The 27437-nt window shown below is 63.7% G+C and overlaps 2 protein-coding genes across 2 annotated transcripts in view; one reads left to right on the top strand and one right to left on the bottom strand.

The window, feature by feature from the left end:
* TIMP2 (TIMP metallopeptidase inhibitor 2) lies at positions 1–27220 on the bottom strand. Its single transcript, XM_056115796.1, has 5 exons — positions 27059–27220; positions 7850–7950; positions 7372–7480; positions 3059–3183; positions 1–1944 (listed from the first exon to the last, which is right to left on the bottom strand). Exons 1-5 carry the CDS (start codon positions 27186–27188, stop codon positions 1747–1749), a joined length of 663 nt encoding a protein of 220 aa, XP_055971771.1. The 5' UTR covers positions 27189–27220; the 3' UTR covers positions 1–1746.
* The window catches only part of PGS1 (phosphatidylglycerophosphate synthase 1), a 305261-nt gene that overhangs the window by 121161 nt on the left and 156663 nt on the right, over positions 1–27437 (top strand). The gene's annotated exons all lie outside the window — the stretch shown is intronic.

Consider the following 27437-nt stretch of genomic DNA (forward strand, 5'->3'; position numbering starts at 1 on the left):
TAACTGTACCACGTAAACTTTATTTTAAATATTTGGAGTTACTTGCATGAAGACTAGGCTGGGGGTGGGGGAAGGAGCAGTGCTAAGAATATAACATAAATTAAACCACGCCCAATGCACGGCCCCCCAGTGGCCCTGATCACAGGGCTCAGCGGTCTTGTCTCCACGACCCCCCTCCCCCTTCCACGTGGCCAGGCTGCCGTGCAGGGGTTTAATACATGCCAAGACCATCTTTGCAAACCGACCTACTCCAAGAAAGATCCTTTACTTGGTAACAGATTGAACCAGAAAACAAAGGTGGGTGACTGCAAAGCAGGGGGCACCGGAAGCCAAGCTGCCCCCCAAACAAAATCTTTTTAAAATACAAAAGTTCTGGCTGACTGCGTACCAGCAGGAATCAAACACAGCACGGGCACGATCACCGGGTCAGAAACAAACCGGGACGAGAGAGATGGGCAGAAAGAGGAGCCAGGGCCGCGACTTGTGAGAAACGGCCGACACAAGCAGATGGGTGGGCACAGAGACGGCGCCTCTGGCGGTGCAGATACTGACATCTGGGGGCTGGTCCCTCAGGACATCTTACAGGTGGGGGTGCCCAGCAGCCCTAGGCAGGGGAGTCCTGGAGATGGGTCCCTGGGCGGGCCTGGGCTGATGCCCACTAGGGGTCAGGAGTCTGGTGTGTTGGGGGCCTGCAGGGCTCTGGGGAAGCTGGCCACTGGACAGCGTTCCTACAGAGCTCCGGGGTGCCCGGGGCTGTGCGTGCTGGAAGTCACTGCTAGGGCATGAACAAGGTGGGAAAGGATGGGGGAATTCTGCCTGCCCCATGCTCAGGAAACTGCTTTAGAGTTTGGGCAGGCTCCCCATGAGGCTCCCAGGTGGGTGATCTCTGCGAGGAGCGATGCCCACGGGTTGAGTGCGTGACTGGGGAGTTGGTCTCTGCAAGAGCAAGGCACTGGGAGGCAAACCCAGATGCCTCTTACGCTGCACCTCCCAGCACGGTGCTGAGCGGCCACCATGTGGGGGTCACCGGGGCAGGGGGAACACAGAGCCGCCAAATCTGCTGTCCAGATGCCCAAGGAGACAGGAGCAGTGCCCAGAGGCCCAGCTCGGAGTGAGGGCCAGTCACCGGCCCCTGTGCCCACCTCGCGGGCAGAGCAGTTGCGGGACTGGAGGGGAGTGAGGGGCACTTGCCAGGCTGCTCCCAGCTGTACCCCCTCGCTGTGAGCACGGGGTGAGTTGGCGGGGGGGAGAATGGAGAGTGGACAGGGACAAACCCCTGGGGCTGGAGGTGCGAAAGCTGCAGGGACGAGGGATGCGTCTCTCTGGAGATGACAGGGACCTGGTAGACCCGCTACGCAGTCTTGCGACGCCCCTCGGAAGTTTCTGCACACACACGTTTCCAGGCTCCTGACCAGGCTGGGAGATGGGGACCGCAACGGGCACCCCCCTCAGCGTGTGTCAGCGCCGAGACCGCCAACACCGAGGACACCCACGGGTCCTAGCCCTGTGTGCCCCGGGGAGGGGACGCGGCGACGGCGGCCAGGCAGGCAGGAGTGTGAGGGGGGACCGGCCCGCCGCTCCCTCAGACCCACGGCCGTGGCTGAAGGAGGCGGGCCGGGGGAGAACCACACTGATTAGACCCACTTGGATGACTGTTTTATTCATGCTGTTTCCGGAAGGGATGTCAGAGCTGGACCTGTCTACACTCAGAGGCGCCGCCATGGCCAGAGGGGGGCTCTGGCCTGCCTATGGGTCCTCGATGTCGAAAAACTCCTTCTTGGGGGGCGCCGCACCGCGGTACCACGCACACGAGCCGTCACTCCTCTTGATGCAGGCGAAGGACTTGGCCTGGCGCCCGTTGATGTTCTTCTCCGTGACCCAGTCCATCCAGAGGCACTCATCCGGGGACGCGATGTAGCACGGGATCATGGGGCAGCGCGTGATCTAGGGGGTGGACACAAGGCCCGGGGGTCAGGACCCGGGCAGCCTGCACACGGGTCCCAGATGCCCCCGGGTGCTGCGAGATGCACCTCTGCGCTGTTCCACCTCCCGCCATGCAGTAATGCCGCAAACACCAGTTCCTCTGGGGCACAGTGACCATGGCCGCTGCGGCCACCACAATCACCACAGTCGCTCCCCTCCCCCCAGCCACTACCACGACCCTCCCCACCGCCAGTCACAAAGCATCTTAAATTTCCCGAAGATGGGCCGGAGCGATAGCACAGCGGGCAGGGCGTTTGCCTTGTACGTGGCCGACTTGGGTTCGATCCCCGGCATCCCATATGGTCCCCCAAGCACTGCCAGGAGTAATTCCTGAGTGCAGAGCCAGGAGTGATCCCTGAGCATCGGCTGGGTGTGACCCAAAAAGGCAAAAAAAAAAAATTCCCGGAGATAAGCTCAATCAAATAAAAAGGGGGGGGGGGGGTCTTTGCTCTCCTTCGTGTGGGCTTTGGGGATTCTGCCAGGGTCTAAACTTAGAAGGGTGAGAGGCAGTGGATCCCCCAGGACCCACTGTCCCCTCGGCCACGGCTGCTGCCTCGCTGGTCCTCCACCCCTGCTGGGGACACGTGGCCCCTGGTCCCCACAGCTTCCATGCAGCCTCGCAGGAGGGTGTGCGGGGCGGGGACACCCGTGCCCATGGGAGCACTGTGCAGCTCTGGGTGGGGCTCCCAGGAACGCAGCTGGGTGGACCCAGGTCTATGGGGCACCCACTGTGTGGGGAGGGGCCGTGCCAGGGGCCTTCACCACACAAGTGGGCCTCTGACATCATGTGGTTTGCAGAACACCACACGCTTCTCCCAGAAGGTCTTCTAGAGGGTTCCCCACCAGCAGCTACCAGCCACGAGGGCAGATTCCTTCTGCCTTCAATACAGCTTGGCAGGGTGCCTCAGGGCTCCTCAGGACCCAAAGGCTTGATCCCTACCTGGACAGCCTCATCATGGGAGGTGACACATCCCCTTGGCTATCCTAGAGCAACCCAGGAGAGTGGCAGGGACCAAACCCTGGTGGTCTACCTGGAGGCGGCAGTGAGAGTCTGAGACGAAGGGTGCGGGCTTACCTTGCACTCACAGCCCATCTGGTACCTGTGGTTCAGGCTCTTCTTCTGGGTGGTGCTCAGGGTGTCCCAGGGCACAATGAAGTCACAGAGAGTGACGTGCATCTTGCCGTTCCCCTCGGCCTTCCCTGAGGAGAGAAGAGAGCCCGGCCCGGGGCTGTCAGGATTCTTCTCTCCCTGCCCACAGCCACGGGGTGAGGCTGGGCGCTGAGGACTGGCAGTACCAGAGGCCAGGGGTGCCACGTCCCCACAAAAGTCCTGACCCTGCCCCGGAAGCGGGTGCGGGAAGATGCGGCTGAGCTGGGGTCACTGGTTGGGCCTGGCCCGGGAGAACCGCGGGCAGAGACCAGGGGAGGCTGGTCCCTTGATCCACATTTGGGCTCTGGCCAAACCGCCTTTGCAGAGCTCCGAGCCTATCCTGAGCCGGAAGGCAGAAGACACGGGAACCACACCTCAGCCCAATCTTTCCCCATGCTCCCTGCACGAGCACGTCCACACCCAGGCCTACACGTGTCCACACTCGGGTCTATGCTGTCCACACTCGGCTCTGGGCGCATGCGTCCACACCCAGCTCTGTGCGCATCCACACCCGGCTCTGTGCGCACTCACACCAGGCCTGCACGTTCACGTGGGGCTGGCCTGCACGTTCACGTGGGGCTGGCCTGCACACGGCTGTTGGTTCCGGCAGGTTCTCCCCCACTGACCGGCCCAGCAGCATTCTCCCGCTCAATGCTGCCCTTGTAACTCTCTGTAGCTTTGTGCGAGGAACCGCAAAAGCACCGCTTGGTCCAGGGGGTGGTCGCGGGTGGTGGCGGGGGCAGGGAGGAAGGTCTCGGAGCTGACTGCTGCACCTTGGCGGGCAGGGTCTACCAGTGAACGCTGGGCTCCTAACTCCTCACGCCGCTAGAGAACGGGGCACCTTGTCAGGGGACACGGAGCTCTGCACAGGGAGGGGGCCCAAAGTTCTGTGGAAGGCAGTTCTTCAGGGGCTTGGCACAACCGGCTGGTGTGCTGAATCCAGCCCGGGCAGTGGTGACGGGAAGTGACGTCAGAGCATGGCCGGTACCAGGGCGTGCGTTAGGTGCCAGGGGCCTGGACCACCCCCGGGAGAAGAGAAGGACCAAGGGGCAAGGCGGCCCCGGAAGCATTTACTCAGAATCCGGAACTGGAGTCAGAGGTCAGTTTCTGGGAGAGGCCCTGCCCACTTTCCCAGGCCGCAGATAGGAAAGCAGAAGTGACAGGCGGGGAGCCAGGGGTGTGAGGCACAGGCTCAGCCCGCCTAGGTGCAGCCCCGAGAAGTAAACGCTCAGAGGGTTGGGGCTGGACAGACAGGCCAGCAGCTGGGGTGTTCGCCTTGCAAGCGCATAATCAGGGTTCGATCCCGGCACCCCATAGGTCCCCTGAGCACTCCAGGAGTGATCCCTGAGCACAGAGCCAGGAGTCAGCCCTGAGCACTGAGGATGTGGCCCCAAACCAAAACCAATGGTCAGGGGGCAGCCCAGCGCCTCAGGACTGGCCCTGCCCACCCCAACTCTGCCTGGTCTCACCCTGCCCAGGAGCCGCCAGCAGCTGTGCTTGGCAGCTCAGCACCACGGGCAGGGGCTGCTTCTCTCCCGGCCTACGCTCCCTGCCGCGGGTGACGTGGACGCACACGGGGCTGCCCACCTGCCCACGCAGGTCCCTGTCCCCCAGTCGTCCCATCTGCCTCCTATTTTCCTCCCTGTCCACCCTTGGGTCACAGGCCTCGGGCAACAGGGCTGGGAGGGTGCGGAGAGGACATCCAAGCACTGGAGGCCTTGGGGCTGGGGTGGGCCGCATGGGCCTGGGAAGGGCGGCAGGAAGTGGAAAGTGACGCCCATCCCGATGAGATCATGACGGCTGGCGCTGCTCAGGGCTGCCCGCGAGGAAGCGGCGCTGTCCCGGGCACGGCACAGGAAGCCCCTGAGCCACGGCCAATCGGCTCGGTTGTCCCTTTGGAGTGAGACTCTCGGGCAAGTGGATGTGAGCCTCTGAGCTGTCTCGTCGGGTCCCGGCTGCGGTCTCGCCGGCAGCCAGAGCGGTTTCCTGTGCGGAGTCTGCCGGGGGCTGGGACTGGGGCGTGACCTTGGGGCAGGGGGGGAGAGGCTGGGCTGGAGGGGAGGGGGGGAAGGGCCAGCAGCTCAAGGCTGAGTGGGGCCGCGGGTGGGCTTCTAAGGCAGGAGAGTGCGGGACAACGAAGGGGGCCGGGTCCCCAACAATGCCTGAAACAGACGGGACACTGTACCCCCCCCCCCCGCCCCGTCTCCTGCGTGTGCCACGAGAACTGCAACAGAACCGTTCGCCACTCCAAGCCCACACTCATGTTCCCCTCCTCCCCCGACATCCTCGAGGCCAGCTCAGTGGGGGAGTCCTGCCATCGTCCCTTAGTGCACCAACAGGACAAGGGGACAGACCGGTATCACTGGCCCAGGACGGCAGCTGGAGACAGAAGCCATAGCACTGCGGGGAGGGCGTCTGCCTCGCAGCAGACCGAGGTTCAATCCCCGACCCCCCAGAGGGTCCCCCAGCCCCATCAGGAGGGGTCCCTGAGTGCAGAGCCAGGAGTCGGCCCTTGAGCACTGCCTGGTGTGGCCTTGACAAAAGCGTAAAGTAGCACAAACTCAAAACTGCCGGAGCGCCCAGCTCTCCTGCACCCCTGCCCTCATGTCACCCACCGTCGTCACACTCAGATCCCTGGGGCTGCTTTACCTTGGAGGCCACCCAGCCCCGCAGGGTGGTGGGTACACGCACTGTCACTGGCTGAGCCATGGAGCACGTTGGCAGAGTGCGGCGTGGCAGAGGGTGGGATGGGACAGACGGGACGCTGGAACTTGAGAACATTAGCACCCCCAGAACCGAGAACTGAGCCGCCTTGTCGGGGTCACAGCTGGACTCCAGAGGCCCTTCAACAGGGCTGGGTGAAAAGCGACTTGTCTGCCTCATCTGTGAAATGGGCCCATCACCCATCTGGTTTTCTTTGATCCCTTCTTCCTTCACAGCGGGATGGTCAGAGCCCTGGCCAGGCCCTCGCGGTGTGGCTGTCTGCACAGGACCCCACTCGCCACCCCCCCGCTGCAGGTGAACCCCCTCGGGAGGGAGGTCCGCAGACACATTCACATCAGGGGGCTGCCCCAGGCAGGCCAGCCCTGCATTTCAAACAGGAAGTCGCTGTGCAGAGGGGAGGTATGGCGGGGCATGCGCAGCTCTCGCTGCATGGACGTGTTGGCCACCAAGGAATCTCCGTGTATGCGCCCCCCGACGGCGGTCCCCCTCCACTACCTCTGCGTTCTCAGGGAACCAGAGTGGCCCAGACAGAGGCCCCAGGTGGAGAGCGGGGGCCACAGCAATCAGCTCTGGGCTTCAGGTCAGAGCAGAGGCTGAGTGAGGGGCTCCATGTGGGAGCCGGGGCCCCAAGCCGGATGGCGGGACCCAGAGCCCCCACGCCATATCCCAGTTTGTCGGAGCAAAAGGCAAAGACTCGGGTCTTTGAAGACCAAAGGGCACCACCTAAAAGAGACCCAAATAAAAAAGACTCTCACACATATCCTGATCAGAAAAATGAAAACCAGAGATGGTGATAAAAATAATGGAAGCAGGTGGAGTTCATGCCCAATTCAATCAGCCTAATCAATGGCTGAATAAATAGCAATATTCCTACAGTAAAATTAAAAAAAAATAATGGAAGCAACAAGATCAAAGAAGGAAATTCCATGCAAAGGAACATCCCTAAAATTTATACAAAATGGGACCCTCTGAGCCAGAGGTCAGTGGTAGCACATAGTGAAAAATCTTAATGAAACAAAGTCCCACACTGAATAATTTATCCTGCCAGACTCTAGTTCATATTTGAAAGGATGATCACAACTTTTATTTTTGCTTTTTGCTTTTTGGGTCACACCCAGCGATGCTCAGGGGTCACTCCTGGCTCTGCACTCAGGAATCACTCCTGGTGGTGCTCAGGGGACCATATGGGATGCTGGGAATCGAACCTGGGTCGGCCGCATACAAGGCAAATGCCCTCCCCGCTGTGCTATCGCTCCAGCCCTGATGATCACAACGTCATGGATGAACAACAGCTTCTGCCCACCCCATGCCCAGTCCAGGGCCATACCCCTGCCTGGAACCCCCGAGACCCTCCTGGGAAGGTGGCGCCTAACCCAGCTGGCCTACTCCGACGTCGGGGTGTCAAACTGGGTCCCCACCTTTAAACTCCCCCCTCCTGTGCCCGAGCCCAGAGACAGATGTACAGAGCTGCTTCCAGAAGCTTCCAGCCCCCCTCCCATGGGCACCTCACACACCTGCGATAAGGTACTCCTTCTTCCCACCGACGTCCAGCTTCACCCCGCACACCGACGACGAGGGGGCCGTGTAGATGAACTCGATGTCCTTGTCGGGGCCTTTGAACATCTGGGGAGGAGGGAAGAGCCATGGAGAGTGGGGTCAGTGAGGGGCTATGGGGCTTGGGCAGTCGCCGGACACTCAACTGGGACTTCCCGTCTCCCTGACGAAACCCCAACAGTGCCCACTGCAGAGCAGGCTGTGAGACTGAGCAGAGTTCTCTCCGAGGGCCTGGGAGAGGCCGTGTTGGAATGTTCCACAGCAGGGCAGTGAGCCGAGCTCTCAGTGGCTTAGTAGCCATTGGGATGAAGGCAGCGGCTCCAGAACACGGCAGGACCCCGCCCCTGCCTTGGGACTCGGGGCACTCACAGTGGAAGGCCACGGGAGGGCCTGGCCTGCGTCCACCCCCCGCCCCCGGATGCCCCGCGCGACCCCTACCTTGATCTGCTTGATCTCGTACTGGGTCCTCTTGATGGGGTTGCCATAGATGTCATTCCCGGAGTCCACCTCCTTCCCGCTGACCACCTTGGCCCGGATCACTGGGGAATACAGACCGGCCTGAGTGGGCGTCACTCCCGCAGGAGGCCGAGGGCACGGGACGGGGCGGCAGAGGGGACACGGGGCTGCACTGGAGCTGGAGGGGCTGAGCCCCGGGTGCCTGGGCTTCAGTCCCCGAATCTCCGACAGGGTTGGAGAGGAGGCGGGGGGTGGGGAACCAACAGCAAAGGGCCTGAGAGTGGCAGAGGCCGCGCCTCTGGGCAGGTGGGACGGGTCAGCCGAACGCCCTGCTGGCCCCTGCCCCGAAGTGTCCCCGGAAAGTGCCGACACCAGCAGCAGGTCACACAGCGGGGGCTGGGGCAGTCTCAGGTGTGGCCAGCATAAGGGTCGGCCTGAGGAAAGAGGCCAGACAAAGGGAGATGGGCCTGGGCAGGGCCTGAGCTGGAGGCTGGGTGGGGGCTGCTCTGGGCGCTGCCTCCCGTTCCCGGCCGGCCAACACTGACGGCTCCAGGTGTGGCTGTCCGTGAGCCATGCGGGGCCGGTTAGGCATGGGACATGGGGTCAGGCACAGTTGTGGGTTCTGGTGTGGGCTGTTCCATAGGTCAGCTCCGAGAGACCTTGGGACATGGACCCCCGCCCCCGGCCCGGCCCCCAGAAGGTTCCCCTGCCCCCAGCTCGCCCAGGCCGCCCCCTCTCGTTGCCAGTGCTGGTCCGAGTAATCCTGTGAGGAGGTGCCCCCAAGGGCTGTGAGGCCGTGGCCAACATGCCACTGTTTCCAGGGCCCCCGCGCCCCCACGACCCCCCAGCTCTAACAACTTCCGTGGCACCTGCCCACTGACCTGTCTTAGCCCTTTGCCATCCCAGCAGCTGGCCACACCCCGAGGAAGTGCCGGGATATTCCTGCTGGACTCCAGCTTCCCCTCCCTGCCCCGAGTTTCCACTTACCCCTCAAGGGCAGTGAGAACAGCCCGCTCCAGCCCCCGCAGGAGACCCCTCCTCCCTCTGGGGACCCCCACCCCCCACAGGAGACCCCTCACCCCACAGGAGAAACCCTCCTCCGGCAAGGAACCCCTCCCACAGGGGACCCCTCCCCCGGCAGGAAACCCCTCTCCCCCCGACAAGAGACACCCTCCACCCACAGGAGACCCCTTCCTCCTGCTGCGAGGGCCGAGGCCGTATCTCTCGCCCATTCAGCTGTTAACACCTGTCCACTTACGGCCCTGCCCGAGCATCAGAGGGGACACCTGTCCACTCAGGGCCCTGCCCGAGATCAGAGGGGACCCCTATCTGCTCAGGTCCCTGCTGAGATCAGAGGTGCATTTGCCGCGGGGACAGTGCTCATGGTCTGCCGAGAACCCTGGCCTGGGGCGCGTCTTCCTGCATGGCCAAACCCCTTCTGAGGGCTTCAGTCGCCTGCTTCCTGCCTCAGGCCAGCAGCTGTGCCCAAGTATACGGGTAGGCAGGAGCCTGGGTGCTGTGCTGGGGCCACAGCCAAGCTTCGGCAACGGACGATCTGGGCTGAGGCCCCGGGAGCTCATGCAGAAGGGACCTTTGGGAAGAGACAGGTGGGGCCCGCAGGGCCCGGGGGGTACCGGGACAGGGTGGGGCACACCCAGGACCACAAGCTCCCACTAAGGGACAGCAGTGCTGGGGGGACTCCGTGGGGTTTGCGAGTGAAGAGCAGGGACACAGGCAGGGTGACTTGGGGCTGTTGTGGGGAGACAGGGCGAGAAGCAGCCGTGCCTGGGCACAGGTGGGTGCGAGAAGCGGAACCTCCCCAGGAGCGCAGCCTGAGGGGGTCTGCAGCTGAGCGCATGTAGGCCCTGAGGTGGACCCAGGCACTATGGGGCCTCCCCGTGGGGGCCACTGGGTACTGCTGGGTGGGCACATAAGGAACGGAGCGGGGACAGGACACAGCTCGGGGGAGAAAGTGCTCCCCTCGCGCGGGGCCCGGGGCAGGCTCCGGGTTCTCCCCCTGGCACCACAAATGCCAGGGCCACGGGGCAGGGGAGAAAGCTGCAAGGGCCTGAGTTCGAGCCCTGGAACTACAGACACCCGCCACCCCCACCCGGGATTTCTGGGGTTGGTCCTGGGAGCCCCAGAACTTTAAAAAAAATAATTTTACTTAGCTTTTTGGGTCACACCTGGTGATGCTCAGGGGTTCCTCCTGGCTCTGCACTCAGGAATTACTCCTGGTGGTGCTCGGGGGATCATATGGGATGCTGGGGACCGAACCCAGGTCGGCTGCGTGCAAGGCAAATGCCCTCCCCGCTGTGCTATGGCTCCAGCCCCAATAAAGCTTTTAAAGCAAAAACACATCCCCAAACCATTTCCTGCACCGAGATGTGTATGCGGGGAGCTCCAGGTGGGCCCGGGCTGAGCAGGGAGCACTCTCGGGGGAGGCCACTTGGAGGCTGCGGAGAGCTTCGTGGGCTCTGCCCCGAGCTGGCCGCACCCGGGCCCAGGAAACTGCAGCAGGGTCTGCAGAACCCTCTCTGTCAGGAACCCCGAAATCAGGGCTGGCTCCCTGTGTCCTTTCAGCCCTTTGCCACACATCCAGGGGAGAGCGAGGGACACTTGGCCTGGTCCTCACCCTGAGCAAGAGCCTTCAGCGAGGGCACCCCAGGCCCCTCCCCAGGAGCAGGTAAGCAGCGCTGGGGCAGGAGTGAGGTCCTAGGCAGCAACCCCAGACACAGGCTTTCAGGTGGGGACAGACAGACAGTCCCCCACTGTTCCTGCTGTCCCCGGGCTTTCCCAGGCTGCCTCGGCCGCTGCCCCCCCCACATCCACCGACCGCCGCAGTGCCCCCTGCTTCTCTGGGGAAGTGAGGGGCCCAGACACGCCGGGTTCCCACGGAGCCTTCAGGGGCAGCGGTGAGCGCCCACCTGGGGCCGGGTAGGCTCGTACGTGACCACAGCATTCCCGCCTCTGTCCTGAGCGCCCAGGGCCACCTGGGTGAGGGAGAATGTCAGCCGGGAGCACTGGCTCCGTGGGGAGCCCGCTGGACCGGCTCAGGTGCCTCAGGGGACAGGCCTGCGGCTGGGAGGGGATCTGTGCAGAGAGCCAGGGCATGGGGCGCTCCTGGGGGAGGTCACAGTGCTCCACGCTGCCGGGGTGAGGGTGACGGGCAAATCCCCACCTCAGCTGCACCCCTCAGACTGAGCTGTGACCAGGGTACCCCAAATCAGTCAGGACACTCCAGGCCAACGCGTCAGCACCCCGGTCTGCCCCCCCGTCCACCACCCGCCCCCCAGCACTGCCACCTGCCCCTTCGCAGCCCTGCCCTCAGGACCCTCTGCACTCCCAGCACCCCCACTGCCAGTGGCTGCTGCAGGGGCTCCTGGGATGGCCGGGGCAGGGGGTCACACTGTGTCTGATCCGGCACAGGCCCCTTTACTTAGATTTGGGGTGAAGCTGCCCAAGGCCCCAGCAGGACGTGCCTGCAGCCGAGTCGAGAAAGCACAGTGGTCCACCACGTCCATACGCACACCCTACATTATGCCAGAGCCCAGACCAGGGTGGGCCCCCGAAAGCGGCCCATGCCCACCCTCGTGTGGAGCTCAGCCTTCTCCCGGCATCGGGGGCAGAGAGGGGGGCCAAAGCCCCAGATGCTGATGCGGCTTCCGGCCACACCTAGTGCCCCTGCAGCCAGCGGGGGTTACAGGCTGCACTGTCAGCCTGGCTCAGTGCCCCCCCCCCCCGGAGCACCCCTTCCCCTGTGGGTTTCTCCCCCACCCTCCATCCTCTGGGTCAGCGGCGGGGCTGAGGTCCCCAAGCTTCCTCCTTTCAGGGAGGAGCGGGGGGGAGGAGGGGGGCTGCTGAGTAACTGAAACCAGCCCTGCGTCTGCAGAGAACTGGCCCGGCCCAGCTCCCCCTAACCCCACCCGCACCCCAGAAGCCAACCACGGGACTCTGGGGGCTGAGCCAGACCCCAAGGTGGCCAGATACAGGCCTCTCAGCTCCGGGGGTGGGGAGGACAGGACTCAGGCTGCATCAGTGTCCCCGAAGGCAGCTGAGGGCAGCAGACATTTGGGGGATGGGAGGGGGGCCCTGGTGCCTGGCACCGAGACTGACCAGCTCTGGATTCCGGCGCACACGTGAGCTGGTCTGCTGGATGCCTGTCTCCATGGAGACCAGCTCTCCCGGCACCACTTCCTGTCCATCTGCCCGGGCTCCCTGGGGAGGGGGGCAGCCGCAGTGCAGGGAGCTGGCCCGACCCCCGGCCCCTGCCCAGCCGCCCCGCCCCCTGCTCCCCACGGGCAGGAGCTCGTGCCAGAGGCCTTGGTCACACTCCCGAAGGCGCGGGCTCCAGCCCTGCCCGCTCACGCGCTGCTGAATCATCTGAAAAAAATGCCGCTGGGTCTGGGAGCTGGCCGGGAACAGGGCCGCTTTGTGGAGGGCGCGGCGGCCGCTCGCCCGCCCGCAGGAGGAAGGGGCCTGAGCCCAGCAAGGCCAGAGCGGCACGAGGGCTCAGCGGGGCTAGGGGGTCCCACCAGAGGGGACAGGCAGAGGGGCTGGTGGCCGGGTCCTCCTCCCGTCCAGTGGTGCTCAGGGGCCACATGGAGCTGGGAGGACTTTGGTCACAGAGGCGAGACCCCAGTGCAGGCAGTCCCTTTTGGGGTGGGGTGGTCCCCAGAGAGGGCAGCCTGTGTCCCACCTGCAGGGGACTCTTCTGGGCCCAGGGACTCTGTGGCACCCACGGGCAACAAGGCCGGGCCTCCCTGGCGCTGGACCCTCCCACGGCCCGACTCCTTCGCCGTCCCACATTTCTATTTCTTAAAACATCGGTGCGCACGGGAGGATTCCAGGGGGTCCTGGGATCCACGCCGCGCGTCCCCTCTGGACTCCCCCAGCCAACCTCGTTCACACGTCGGGCAGGGCACTGGCTGAGCAGGGGCCTGAGGAGACTGAAACCTGGACTTCAGAACCAGGACCAGCGAGCCAGGGGCTAAGTGCCTGCAGCTCTCTCTGCCGGCACCCACTGGCTGCACCAGCCCACCTGGTTCAGGAGCCGCCACTGTCCCTTCCTGCTCACCTCTGGGGCATGGGGGTCTCCGGGAAGCAGGGCCAGGGGCAGGGCAAGGAGGTCTGAGTATGTGTGACGAGGACCCTGAGGACCTCAAGGCCTGTCCGTGCTGCTGGGCTGGGCAGGAAGAAGCCTGGACCCCTCGGGACAGAGAGATATGCCCCTACCAGGGCCCAGCCGGGAGGACACCGGCCCCTCAGGAGGTAGACGCCAGAGGCCAGCTTGTCCACTCTGGGACTACAGTCACTTTGCTCCTGGCCTCGGGCCCTGGGTGACTACAGAGAAACCAGGGACCCCAGCCATGCCCCACCCACTCGGGTTTAGAGGGAGCTCCAGATGCCCATGGTGACATTTTCCCGGTGACCCAGACCCAGTGGCCACCTAGACTCCAGGGTTTAGGAGTCAGGATGAAACCACAAACAAGCCCATCAGGGTCAAGAGCAGCAACGCAGGAAACCCCCAAACCCCAAGGAAGCCGCCCTTCCGTGCTGGCCGGGAAACAACACTGGGTCAGCACCGCCACGGCCCTGGCCACGCCCACGCCCACGCCCCCGTCCTCACATCCATACGGACTGCCTACCCATGTTGGCATCGGGCGGGGTGGGGCTGGGGACACCAAGACCCATCAGGGTAGTCCTGGAGGCCCCAGGCAAGTCCTGCTGACCCTCAGGGCAGCAGCACAGAGCACAGGCTGCTACATCCCAGGGACCCAGAGCATCCGGCTCAGGTGACGCGTCACCAGCACTGCCCAGGGAGCCCCCAACAAAGCACAGCACAGGGGCTGCTGACTGCTGCAGGGGCGGAGGGGGGTGGTGGCTCCAGAGCAGCAGAAGGCACCCCAAAAGGAGGCTCAGTGTGAACCACCAGAAGATGAACCCCAACCAGTCATGTGCAGAGGGGAGCAAAGCTGGCTCCCCCACAAGGCCATGAGACCAGCACCCATCTGAGGATGGGCACGCAGCTGGCGTCTACATGCACAGGCGTGTACACGGACACGGGCCAGGGGTGTGCATGCATGGGACAGGCATGTACACGGGGCACGTGCACATGCACATGCGGCATCAGGGTTCTGCTGCTTGTACCCTAAAGGCCACACCCAGCGGTGCGCAGGGTCCACTCCTGGTTGTGCTCCAGGTGCACTCCTGGCGGGCCAAGGAAGCAAACCTGGCGCTGGCCATGTGCCAGGCAGATGCCCTCCCCACTGTGCCATCGCTCCAGTCTTGCCAGTCTCCCATTTCTGTGACTCAAGTCTGGCTGGAGGCAGCACGTCCCCCGCCCCCATGGAGAGGGTCAACACTGACCCCACAGCAGCCCGAGCACGGCTGGCTGCAGACTGCCAGCAGAGCTGATGGCTGAAAGCGCTGGACACAGGGCCTGGAGCTCGGCACCACCAGACAACACTGTCTCTTCCTCCCCTGAAGGGAGCTGAAGGTTGACTACTCCCCCCACAGTGCTCCCAAGGCACTCCCAATCCATCAGACACTCTCAATCCTGTTTCTCTTTCGCCACTCCCTGTGCTCTGCTTCCCCTCTGCTGATCACTAACACCCCAAGTCAGACCCTGTGACTTGCCAAGTCAGATCCTTCTGAGGACTCCGGATCTTGTACGTGAAATACTGCTTTTCTCTTCCCATTGTGTTCTTTGCACAGTTTACTTTAGAGCAATGCTCTCTTCTTACAGACACAGGAAGACAGTGCTCTGCTATTGTAACGTGGGAGTTGGCACCGAATAATATTTACTCCTGGGCATCTGTCATACTTACTCGACTTAAACCTCAGTTGCCCTTAATTCCTGGCACTCCTAAAAGGAGGGTCCTGGCAAGGGACTTGGATGGACCCAGGGCGAGTCATAAGCTACCTGGCATCAAGAAGGGACAGGCTAAGCGCCATAAGAAGTATAGTAAGTGAAGAGCACAGTCACGGAACAAACTCTGACATGACCCAAAGAGAAGTAACTGAGTAAGGACCCTGCTGGGGTAAGGAAAGACAACCTGGCCTGAGGACTGTGGTCTGGGATATATAGCAAGATGTCCCCAGGAGAGCCACCCTTTAAGCTTAATGCATCTCTTACCGTGTCCACGCAAAATAACTAGAAATATTATTAAGAAGTAAATTTATTATGTTTAAAAGTGGATGCTGGCTAAGGAAAGAAGAAAGCAATACGCCCTTGCTGGAATCCTGCCCCTGAAAGGATCTCCTAGTAATCCAGAGTGCTGAACCCCCAGATGAGATTGCGTCCTTGAGTTCATCTCCTGGAAGAACTTCCCCGAAGGAGGGCTTTACATCTGTTTATTGTTGTGAGAATGTTCAACCCCACCTGTGCCTACAGGAAATCCCGCCCTTCAGGATTTCTACCCAACTAACGCTTTGAGACTTGAATATACGGTCACCCCAACCAGTCTGTGGCCCCGTGCCTCCCTTCAATCCTCCGTTGATTCCTTCATTTGCTGTCACTATCGGCTGAGATGAGGAGGCGGCTCTCGGCCACGGAACGCACAGTCACACACCCACACTCTGAACTCACACCCAGCACCGCCCCGTGTGCCCCCCTCAGTGGCACTTTCCTTGGCACAGATTCCTGGAGTGTCAGGGCCGCTGGGCCACACTCCTCCAGGCCCCAGAGGGGCCACTGTCAGAGCCTGAGGCTGGGAGTATCTCTCCCCCTCCCCCACCGCCCCCACATTCCAGCTACCAGGAGGCCCTTGTGGGCCAAGGCCCCACCACAGGCTCTGCTCAGGGGGTTGGAATGGGTCGGACTATGTCACAGACACCCACACCCCCGTCCCAGGGGTCCCGGGACCCCCTTGACCTGGAGCATGTGTGCACCTCACCTCCGTGCTCTGAGGCCAGACCCCTGCCACGCCGGGGTCCACGCCATGCTAAGGAGCTCCATGTGTTACAGGCCAGAGGGGCAGTTCCCGCCCAAGAGGGCCCTGCAGAGGGGCCGTGTCCAGGCCCCCAGGGCTGGGAGTGCAGGACCCCATGGACAACAGACTGGGCGGCAGCGACGACAGAGCCTGCACGGCTGTATTGACCCGGCGCCCGCGCTCAGCCCGCGTCCTGGAACTCCCGCAGGCGCTTGCGGGCCTCCTCGAGGAACTGCTGGTGCTGCTGCCGCTGCTGCTGCAGGTCGCGGGGCTGCCGGCGGGGCTGCGCCAGGGGGGACCCAAGTGGACTTTTGGCCCCTGCCTCCTCTCCCTGCTCTGGCGAGGTCAGAAGACTGGCCAGGCATGGGGAAGACAGACCCGAGGCACTCCCTGATTCTTGGGAAGTCAGGTGAAACGTGCTCCCCGATTCTTGGGAATTCAGGTGAAGCGTGCTCCCCGATTCTTGGGAATTCAGGTGAAGGGTGCTCCTCGATTCTTGGGACGTCGGGGGAGGAGTGCTCCCCAGTTCTTTAGAGGCCAGGTGAGGGGTGCTCCCCAGTTCTTGGGAAGCCAGTGGAGGGTTGCTCCCCAGCTCTCGGGAGGCCAGAAACGTGGTGCTCCCCAGTTCTCGGGAGGCCTGGTACGTGGTGCTCCCCAGTTCTCGGGAGGCCAGGTGTGTGGTGCTCCCCAGCTCTCGGGAGGCCAGAAACGTGGTGCTCCCCAGTTCTCGGGAGGCCAGGTGCGTGGTGCTCCCCAGTGCTCGGGAGGTCAGGTGCGTGGTGCTCCCCAGTGCTCGGGAGGTCAGGTGCGTGGTGCTCCCCAGTGCTCGGGCAGTCAGGTGCGTGCTGCTCCCTAGTTCTCGGGCAGTCAGATGTGTGGTGCTCCCCAATTCTTGGGTGGTCAGGTGTGTGGTGCTCCCCAGTTCTCGGGAGATCAGGTGCGTGGTGCTCCCCAGTTCTTGGGAGGTCAGGTAGGGGGTGTTCCCCAGTGCTCTGGAGGCCACAGCTGGACTTACCGGCCTTCGCCTCTTTTCCAGCTCCTTGGCGGTGGACTGGCTTTCCAAGTTCACTTCCAGCTGCTCTGTCTGTTCAAGCAATTCCAGATGGTTCCACCTTCTCTGCTCCAAGTCCAACTTGGGCAGCTGTACGGCTGCCACCAGGCCGGCCTTGTCCACGGGCTCCTGCATGGACAGCGCCAAAGAGCTCCCCGTCCGCAGCGCGTCCAGCTGGGGCAGCTCCTTCCGGCCTCCGGGGCGGGGGGCGGGCGGCTGTGCCTCCGTCCTGGCCGGGGCCCTGGCCTCGAGAGGGGGGCCCCGGCCCTCCCGCTCACCCGGTAGCATTCTCCGTTGTGTGGTGTCAGCGTGGCGGGTGCCCGCAGCAGGCCCTGTCTCTGCCTGGGGGTGTGCGGTTCTCAGCCTGCCGTGAGCGCTGGGCTCTTCCCTGGGGTTCTGGTCTGGCCCGAGCGCCCCGTGCAGGTGCAGGAGGAGGTGCTTCTTCAGCCTGCGGTTGGTGTCCAGAAGCTCCTCGAAGGCCAACTCCAGCTCCTGCTGCCACCGGCCCCGACCCCGACAGGCACTGTGCACAGCCTGCGCCTCGGCCCGCTTCGCGTGGAGGGCATCCAGCAGCCAGCGCTGCCCACCGGGCTGGGCCTGGGGCCTGGGCTCAGGGTCGTTTCTCGGGGGTGGCCTCCCCGGGCCCTTCTTCCCTGAGGCCCGCGCCTTCCTCCCGCCCTGCGGGTGGGGGGGCTCGTCCACGGCGGCAGCGGGCTCCAGGGGGCCACAGCCACTGTGCCTGGCCCCACGCCTCCCCGGGCGCCTCTCGGGGGGGCTGGCCCGGGCTCCTGCCTTCCGGGGGATCTTGCTGTTTGCAGGGGGTGGTCTCGTCGGCGCGGCCCTGACTCTGGGCCTCTCCCCAGACCAGCACGACTCGTGGGCCCTGTCCAGGGGGGCCGCCCCCTCGGCCCCCAGCCGCTGAAGCTCATAGTCCAGGCTGTGGGCCCCCTGCAGCCCGATCAGATAGGCCAAGTAGAGCCCGTCCAGCGCGTGGCCCAGGTGGTCAGGGGCCTGCTGCCATCGGGCCTGCAGTTCTGCCACCAGCCGCCGCAGCTGCCGCTGTTTCACATCCAGGCTGGCCCTCGCCTGCAGGCCCGCGTCCCCCTCGTCCTGGGCCCGGGACGGCTTCAGCCTCAAGTGCGAGGCCAGGTGGCCGCCATCCAGGCTGGGCGGCCGCGCCGCCCTCTCCCGACTGCACCTGGGGGCCTTGGCAGACATGCCTCCCGGGTGGCCTGGGTCCCGGGCGGAGGCCCCTGGGCGGGGACACGGGGCTCCTCGGCGAACCCCTGCGGACAAGGCACGGGGTCTGAGTGCAGGCACTCGTGGGCACGCCCGCCGCCCCCCCATCCCCGGCCCACAGGGCCCACCTGCCGTGGCCTCCGGCCATGCTGCCTTAAAGAGAGCTGCACGGCCCCTGCTTCCGCATCTGCAGACTTGTCCTGGTCACCCTGGAGGCCACGGGCAGCCTCCAGGGAGAGATGGGGCAGGATGGGGCCTCAGCACAAGAGGCAACCCCGGGGGTCCCAGGCCAGGCTGAGGGTAGTCCAGGGGGCCTATGGGCGAGAACGGCATCAATGGGGCGAGCATGAGGCGGGGGCCAGCTGTCAGATGGGAGGGGGCACTGCAGGGAGGAGGCAAGGGGGAGGGCGAGGCCACACACACAGCTGCATGGAAGGCGCTTGCCTTGCCCAAGGCCACCAGGAGTGGCCCTTGAGCGCTGATGGAGCGGCCCCCAAACCAGTAGAACAAAAGCAACAACCAAAGGTCAAGTAACACTATTCCTGGGGGCTAGATGAGGAGCCAAGACCCACAGTTGCGGGCCCAGTCAGCCTGTCGCCCCATGCTACCTGGGCCCATACTGGCTCCACCCACCATTCCACAGGGTCCTGGGGTCTGCCCAGCAAGTCCCCCACAGTCCCCAGGACCCCCGTGCCATGGTGGGAGCACAGATTCTGGGGCTGTCCGGAAGGACTCCGTCCCAGCCTCCATGTGGAGGGTCCGCTCTGTTCACCAGCTCCAGAGACTTCCAGAAAAGTCAGGCAGTCCTGGCCTAAGGCCCTGAGAACATTCCAGCAGTCAGGATCTGCTGCCTTTTCCCAGCTGAGGACGGCTGGCCAGGCTCCGCGTTATCCCCAAATGTCCTTTCTGGGGTGTCAGGCAGGCTCCTCTGCTGGGAACGGCTGCCCCCAGGACCCCTGCTCTCCCCAACACCTGCTCCTCCCCCAAAGCCCAAACTGTGCCCAGAGAGCACCTGGGCCATCAGCCACATAAAGACAGGGTCTGGAAGCACCCAGTCAGGGCACCCTACTCAGGGAGCTGCCCCATTTCGGAAGACAAACACCAGCTATCACCTAACTTTCCTTGGGGAAAGTGCTCCATACCAGGTAACCCTCAAGGGGTTTGCAGAGAACGGGACTCCGAACTCACGGGGACAGAGCTCCCCTGGGCAGTGACCCCAGGCCACACCTCCAGCTCTTGAAGTGGACTCCCGCACGTAGCCACCATCCTTCCGGAATAAACTTCCTGTCTGCTCCCACTTCCTCCTCACAGGGCTCCTCCCTGGGCCAGAGCAGAGGCTCCATGGCAGCCCAGACACTCACCAAGCCAGGGGAGGCATAGCCAGATGGGGAGGGCACACAGCCTCCTCGCCCGGTCCCTAAGGCAGGAATGTCAGTCACATCTTGGAGACCAGATGGTGACACGTGTCAGCTCCCACTGGCCCCCAGGCCCTCGGTAAGAGGGTGAAGGTGGCTCACCGCGGGGGGTGGACAGCAGGACAGGAGTCCCGTGGCACCCTGGATGGGGGTCTTTGACAGGGCATGGCAAGCTCGGACCCTCTGTCTCCTCGACCAGCCTCATCAACGCAGAGCCGTTCTGGTCCCAATCCAAGATGCCAGGGCTCCTGCGCCAGTCTGGCCACTGGGCAGTTACAGATGCCCCCTAAGAACTGGTCAGCTTGCCCTGAAACCTCCCAGAGTTGCTGTTCTCACAGGATGGCCCCCTGGCCCCCAGCCCCCACCACTGCTTCTACCTTAAACGGGGCCTCGGGGCGGCAGCTGCGCCCCCAAAGTCTCTCCAGAGCCTTCCCGACAGCGGGGGACACAGTTCCACAGCCCAGGGACTCCCTCGGGGTCAAGGGGCCCACCTGACCAAGGATGGCTGGAACACCACTGCCACGGCTCCCGGCAGGCCCTGCCCGCCCCGGCCGACGCCCACTGGCAGGACTGTCACCATGGGGACGACCCATCTGTGGTGCTGTGACATCAGGGCCAATGACAGCAGCCGGGGCTCCTGTCGGATGGTGCTGGCGTGGGGTCACTGGGTAGTGGGGACACAGCACTCCAGCTGAGTCCCTGCTTCTCCTTGGGCTCCTGGAGGCCCCTGCACACCCCGGCCCCAACCCCTGAGAATGTGGGGGAGAGCGTGAGCCCCGCCACAACCTCCTGGGGCCAGGGCCGCCCGGATGGGGGCTGCACCAAGACCACCCCCAACAGTGCACCCACACACTTTTTTGGGGGGCCTCCCAAGCATTCTCGGGGGTCCAGGGTCCCACCTACTAGTGACCACTGGTCCAGCCTGAAACTATGATACCAGGTCATGCCGTGGTGCTGGGGCCTCCAAGGCTTACTGTGATGCGGGACTGTGGGGGGAAGGGGGAGCCTGCAGGAAACCCCCCTCCTGGCAGGGCAGCAGGGCAACCCCAGCGCGCCCTTGGACCCTTCACAGTACTTCCAGAATGTTCCTGCCCGGTCACCACCGCCAGCCCCTACCGGTGGTCCCTGAACCCAAGATAACTGTCTCCAACATAGGCTCTCTGGACACCACCCTAGTGATGCCTGCCCCCGCCCCATGGCCCAGCCCTGCCCCCCTCCACGCTCCCTCCTGCTCGGCACAAGGGTACACACCAGCCCCGCTGCAGGGAGATCCACCGGGGCAAATGCACCCTCAACGTCCCGAGGGAGGGACCGGGCACAGCACAGTGGCGACAGCGCTGGTCTGGCATACGGCGACCTGGGTTCGACCCTCAGCACCCGGGAGGTCCTCTGAGAACACATGCATGCAGAGCCAGGAGTCAGCCTGACGCACCAGCTATGCCTCCCCACAAATGAAACTGAAATCCCATCTGAGGCCCAGGCGTGCTCAGTGGCAGGCAGCTGTCCCTAGCACGAAGCTGCAGCTGGGCCCTGACGCACCCCATCTCGGAAACAGAAATGACACGCGAGCGCGAGTGGCCAGGGAAGCTCCAGAAGCCACCTTCCTCTTCTCAAACACGCAGCCGCAGCTGTGGAGAGCTTGGACGCGACCCCTGCCCGCTAGGGGCACAGACAGGGACAGGGAGCATACGGCATCGCCCTTCATCACTGCACTCAGGAAAGTTCTAGGTGCAGAGTTACGGGTCACTTTCAGAGCCCAGAGCAGCACGGCCAAAGACGCCAAAGCTTCCGAGGCAACAGCCGGGGGTTGTGGGCACATCTGGGCACAGTCAGGCCGCCTGCCCCAAGGGAGGGAGGGGCACACCCAAGGTCGGGAGGAAGGGCCACCTCGCCCCCTCGAGTGCTGTCAGGGTGCCCAGGGTGGCACCCACCCGGCTGTGAGGCTGGAGATCCCGCCCTCTGCCATGGTCCTGGGCGGGTGCTTCTAGGACCTTGCTCGGCGCACATGGCAGCGCTGGGGACCAAGCTGGGGACCAAACTGGGGTCCTCACCCTTGCTGGGAGAGGGCCTTTGCCTCCAGGTCCTTCTAGACCCTGAGGCCAGGGACACTGTCCTAGAGAGATGGGGGGAGGGCACTGCTCACCAGCGCCTGCCTTCCCCCCCCCCCTCCCGAGCCATGGCAGAAGCCCCCAGCAGGGCAGAGGCACGGGGAGGCATGTGTACGTGTGTGGGTGTGCACACAGGGGTGCTGTGCATACATGATTGTGTGTGCGTGAGTGTTGTGTGTGTGCATGTGCTGTGAGTGCATGTGTCTGTGTGCCTAAGTGTATTGTGAGTGTGTGTATCTGAGTTGTGCATGTGTGTTGTGCATGTGTTTGTGGGGTGTGAGTGTGTTGTATATGCGTGAGTGTATGTGTTTGTGAGTGTGTTGTGGGTGAATGTGTGGGTGTGTGCATGAGTGTGTTGTATGTATTCTGCATGTGTGTGGGTATGGGACATGTGAGTGTATTGTGTGTGCATGTGTATGGGTGTGTGCATGAATATGTTGTGCGTGCATGTGTGAATATGTGCGTGTGTGGATGAGTGTTGTGTGCATATGAGTGTGTATGCACAAGTGTGTTGTATGTGTGGGTGTGTGTTGTGAGTGCGTGTGGGTGTGTGTTGTGCATGCATGTTGCATGTGTGTGTTGTGTGAGTGTGTGTGTGGGTGCACGAGTATGTTGTATGTGTGTTGTGCATCCATGTGTGTGCATGAGAGCTTCTCCTGACCACAGACCCGCTGGGCCGCCGGGCGGCAGAGCGTGTGCACAGGGCGTGTGCAGGGCATGCTGTGTGGCCACACCTGCAGCCCATAGCACAGGCTCCGGAGTGGGCCTGGAGGAAGTGAGAGGGACGAGGGCATGGCCAGCGCCACCGCACCACGGCAGCCACTTCTCTGCTTTGTCTGGGGGCCACACGTGGCAGTTCTCAGGGCTCACTCCTGGCAGGCTCGGTGGACCGACTACCCATGGTGCCGGGACCAAGCGGTGTGCAGGGCAAGGCCTCCCCCTCTGTACCGTCATTTCACCCCCCAACACCCACACATTTCCGTCTCCAAAGGGATGGGCAGGGGTCCCACTGGTGCTGTTGGGATCCCATACTCCATTGGGCTTTGGGGTTCCGTGGGGAACAGGACACTCTGACCAGCCGAGACTTTTTTTCTCATAAAGTCATATCGCCACGCCCCGCCCAGGGAGTCCAACCACTGGAGGGGAAACCAAGGTCCAAAGGCAGGCAGGACCCAGGTCTCTCCGGCTCCCTCCCTGCCCGGGGCTGCTTGCTTCAGGCGGAGTGTGTAGAGGTTCCAGTGGTGGCAGGGACACGCCCACAGCAGGGAGGGGCAGAGCCGCTCTGGGGACCAGCTGCACCTCAGCAGGCTGGACTCAGAACTCTGAGTCCGCCTGGAAAGCAACACGTGATTTCATTTCTTCTCAAGCCCTGGGGCACACACAGGCAGGACCCCAGAGGGCGGCTGAGGCCACACTGGAGGATCCAGGCTCTGTCCTGCGCAGGACACCAGGAGCCAGCATCACCTGTCCACTGCTGGCCACAGACCACCTCGGCGGCCAAACTGGGGCCAGGCTGACAGCCATTCCATGCCCTGGGGACCACAGGGCTGGGCCTCAGCTCTGGCCTCCCTGGCCACTGCCAAGGGGACCCCCAGACTCCGCCCCCCTCCCCAGGCCTGGTGGCTTCAAAATGGCAGCAACCCCGGGGCCATCCATCACATATGGAGATGGGGCCGGAGATCAGCTGGGGGTGCCAGGGCCCCAGCCTTGGCCCTAGGCTCCGTGTTGTGGCCCGGGCAGACCCCAGTGCCAGCCCGAGCATTCACTCCCGGGTGTGCAGTAGGGCTGAGCATTCCCTACCCCGGGCCCCCTAAGAGGCCCCCAACAAGGGAAAGAACCCGGCAGGTGCTGAGTGCTGCCTCTCCAGCTGCACCTGCCCTGGGACTCACTGCGGGGTGGTGCTCCCCGCCCTGGGCTGGCCGTGGGGGTTCGCAGCCTCGGCGTTCCCTGCTTTAATGAGGTGAGGAAACACAACCATAAAGCGATGCCAAGGAGAGACGGGAATGTTGGTCCTCAGGCTGGGTCTAGGGGTCTCTAAGGAAAATAGGGCTGAGGTTCTGGGGTGCAGCGACTTTCCATCTCACCCTGAGGTCTGCTGCAGTGGGCATGCGGGCACAGGGCACTTTGGAAAGGACTCCAGGGGTGCGGCTCAGAGGGCCGGGGCTCTGCCTTGTACGAGACTGACCGAGCGCTTGACCCCCAGCGCTGGGTCCAGTCTCCTGCCTCGGCCTACCAGGAAGGGGTCCTGGTCACCAGTGGGAAAATAAGATACAAGGTATAAAAATAAAATGCTTGTATTTGCTAAGGGGCTCAATGAAACCCACAGACCCTTACTGGATGTCTTAATCCAAGGCTCTCTGGGCTTTCTCAGAGTAAACAGGAGTTTATAAAAGTATTTAAAATGATTACGAGTAATGCCCAAAAGGAGGGAGAAAGAGAGAGAGAGAGACGGACAGAGACAAGCGCCTGCCACAGAGACAGGCTAGGGGGTAGGGACTGGGGGCTCATGGGAGGGAAACAGGGGACTCTGGTGCTGGGAAATGTGCACCGGTGGAGGACGGGTGCTGGAACACTGTATGACTGAGATCGTGAACAGCCTTGTAAGGGTCTGCTCACAGTGATTCAATAAAAAATAAAATAAAATAGAATGACCTTGTGTGTGAACCTCAGGGCAAGCTGAGCCCCGTGCCCCGGTCCTGGGCTCTCCACCCCCTACCCCCCGCCAGCTCCCAGCTCTACCCATCAGCTGTGTGGCTGTGTGTGATCACCACAATGGAGCATTCTGTCCTAAATCAATCTCTCAATCTCTATCTCTCTCTCTCTCCCCACCCCCCACTTTTTGGGTCACTCAGAAGTGCTCACGGGTTACTCCTGGCTTTGCACTCAGGAATTACTCCTGGCGGTGCTCAGGGGACCATGTGGGGACCCAACCCGGGTCGGCCACATACAAGACAAACACCCTCCTCGCTGTGCTATCGCTCCAGCCCATCCTAATCCCCTTCACATTGGCCCACACCACGTGGCTGCTGACTTATTCCCACCGTCAGTCGGGCTGGCAGCCCACCCTGATCCAGTTCTAAACCCATGTCCATACCGCCCAGCACTGCTGGCAGCCCCCAGCCCACCCGAAGAAGCCAGCCACGCCCTAAGAGCCCGCAGAGCCACTGAGGCATCAGCTATGCCCTGAAGGGTCCCCCTCACTCCACTTGTGGCCTCGTCTTGGGCCAGCATGTGGGTCTACACAGTCATTTCTCAACACTGATGCCTGTTCCCAGGGCGACCACCACTGGGCCCTGGGCCACCCTGGAATCTGCATGTGCCCCTCCGCCCCCAAACAGGACCTCATCTCTGCAGAGCAGCTTCAGAGAGCTGGACTGACTGGGCGAGCCCAGCACCCTGAGCCCAGCAAGCACCGGCGGGGTCCCAGCGCTCCAGCCCACGCCCGCCACATCCTCACCTCGTTTTGTTTGTTTCTTTGTTGGGCCATACTCGGCAGTGCTCGGGGGGCTGCCTCGGGACCATCTGGGGTGCTGGGGATGGAGCCTGGGTCAGCTGCATGTAGGCAAGTGCCCTCTTTGCTGTTCTGTGGCTCCGATGACCAGTGACCCTCTATACCCACGGCACCCAACCCTCAGTGGTCTGCGAGGGCTGCAGTGCCCCGAGGTCAGAGCCTCCTTCACACAAGGGGCTCAGGACACAGTGCCCTGCACCCATGGGCCAGGCCTTGTGAGCCTGGTGCTAAAAGTCACCTGTAGGGTTTCTAAAACGACAAAACCCAAGTCTGCCGTCACTCAGTGTTGGTAATGGGGCCCAGGCCTGAGGGTCTCTTGGACCAACAGGTGGCACAGGGGTTCAGGCACCTGCCTAGCACACAGCCAACCTGCGTTTGAGCCCAGCACCCCATGGGTTCCCTGAGCACCACCAGGAGTGCTCCCTGAGCATGGAGCCAAAAGCCCCACCCTCCCCAGCCACCCTCAGGCTACGCCACACTGGGCTGGAGGCAGCAGCCCTGGAAGCCTTGAGAGGGGACCTGGGCTGTGCCCAGACATCCTGGTTAATGTGGTCGAGAGCCCGGGCCCCCTCACATCCCCAGAACCCAGCCTGTCCGGGAAGTGCGAGGGGGCTGAGTTCAGATGAGGTCACTGGGGCCGGGTGGGCCGATGACGGCAGCCCTCCGGGGAGGACAGAGACGCAGACAGACACACACAGCGCCCCTGGATCACATCACAGCGCGGCCAGCTCCCCAGGGGGCGGTCATTGGGAGGCACGGGTGGACGTGCTTGTGGCCGGTGCCACGGTTCAGCTCCAGCGTGATGCAATGATGGGCTTAGCGCAGAGAGAGGCGCCAGGCGCAGCGGGCGACCCTTTGTTTTCCTGGACCCAAAGCCACTGCAAAGGCGACTCGGGCTTCGGTGCTCGGCGGGCCCCGCCCAGCTCCCGGGGCCAGCTCCACCAGGGATGCAAAGACCAGTGAGGGGATCACCCAGGAGATCCAGTCCCTCAGCCCCAGACTCCTGCCCGCCAGGCCGTGTCCTGCAGCGCAGAACTGTCTGGACCAGGTTCTTGACCACCACTTGCAGTCAAGAGTGTAGGGTCTCTGAGTGAGAGGACACCCCAAGGAGGGACCCGCCAAGCTCATCAGGAGCTTCTCCTTGTGCTCCCATGTCTCTACACATGGAGTCCTGCTGGGGGACTGAGGGGGGGGCACGGGAGATGGGGGTCATAGCCAAAAACAGGAGAAACTCGGAGACCCCACTTGGGGGCTGGCCTGGACCCAAGCAGAGTGTGAACCCCTGGGGAATTGGGGAACAATGCCGCACAGCACCTGTTCCTAGAGGGCACTAGCCCTACGGCAGCCCACCAGAGCCCCCCATCAGCCGGGGCCCCTCCCTCCCACAGTCAGCAGCGCCCCTCCTGGGGGCCACACCAGGGCCCCAGTCAGTCTTTAGTCACTGCTCCGGGCAGCCCCTCCAGGACCCTCCTGCCCTGGGGGACCGACCCGAGCTCACATCCGCCCCACCCCGTCCAGGGCTGTCCTCTGCCTGGGAGAACGCCGGGACCAGGGGGGTCCTCCTCCCATTCTGCGTCCTCCAAGGCGTCCCCGGGCCCCACCCGGCCCGCCCGGGGCCCGACGCAGCCCCCCGCGCGCCTCACCTGGGAAAAGTTTCTTCCCGGGTCCCCCGGGCCTCCCCCGACCCCACCTCCACGCGGCGCCCCCCGCCCCCGCTCGCTGGCACCCCAGGGCCCTCCGCCTGCCAAAACCCGATCCGTTCCTGGCGCCCTCCCCGGGGGCCGAAGCGGCGGCGGAATTTCGGTGGAATTCTGGGGCCGAGCAGCGTCTCGGCGGCGCGGCGGGGGGAGAGGGCGCGGAGGCCGGGCGGCGGGCGGGCGCAACCCGGCGTCCACTCGCGGGGTCCGGGCCGGCCGCGCGTCCGCGTCCTTACCTACATCTGCATTGCAAAACGCCTGTTGCGGGTGCACGGGCGAGCAGCTGCAGGCGGCGGCGGGGCGGAGCAGCGTGCCCAGCAGCAGCAGGCCGAGCGCCAGCCGCGGGCTGCGGGCCGAGGCGCCCATGGCGGGCGGGGGGCGCGGCGGGGGCGCGGCGGGGGCGCGGCCGACGTCGCGGGGGGCCGGGGCGCTCGGCGGGCGCGCCCTCCGCGGCCCGCACAAACTTCGGCCGCGGCGCGGGGGCGGCGGGCGGAGGGCGGGTCAGGCGGGACGGCCGCGGCCGAGGCGCGCGCGGGCGGGTGGGGGGCGGCGAGGCGAGCGCGCCCGCCGGGCCGGTCCGGGTCCTTCCGCTGCCGTCTCGGGCCGGGTGCGCGG

The sequence above is a fragment of the Sorex fumeus genome, unplaced genomic scaffold, assembly GCF_029834395.1.
Source record: "Sorex fumeus unplaced genomic scaffold, SorFum_2.1 ptg000029l, whole genome shotgun sequence".
Lineage (NCBI taxonomy): Eukaryota > Metazoa > Chordata > Mammalia > Eulipotyphla > Soricidae > Sorex > Sorex fumeus.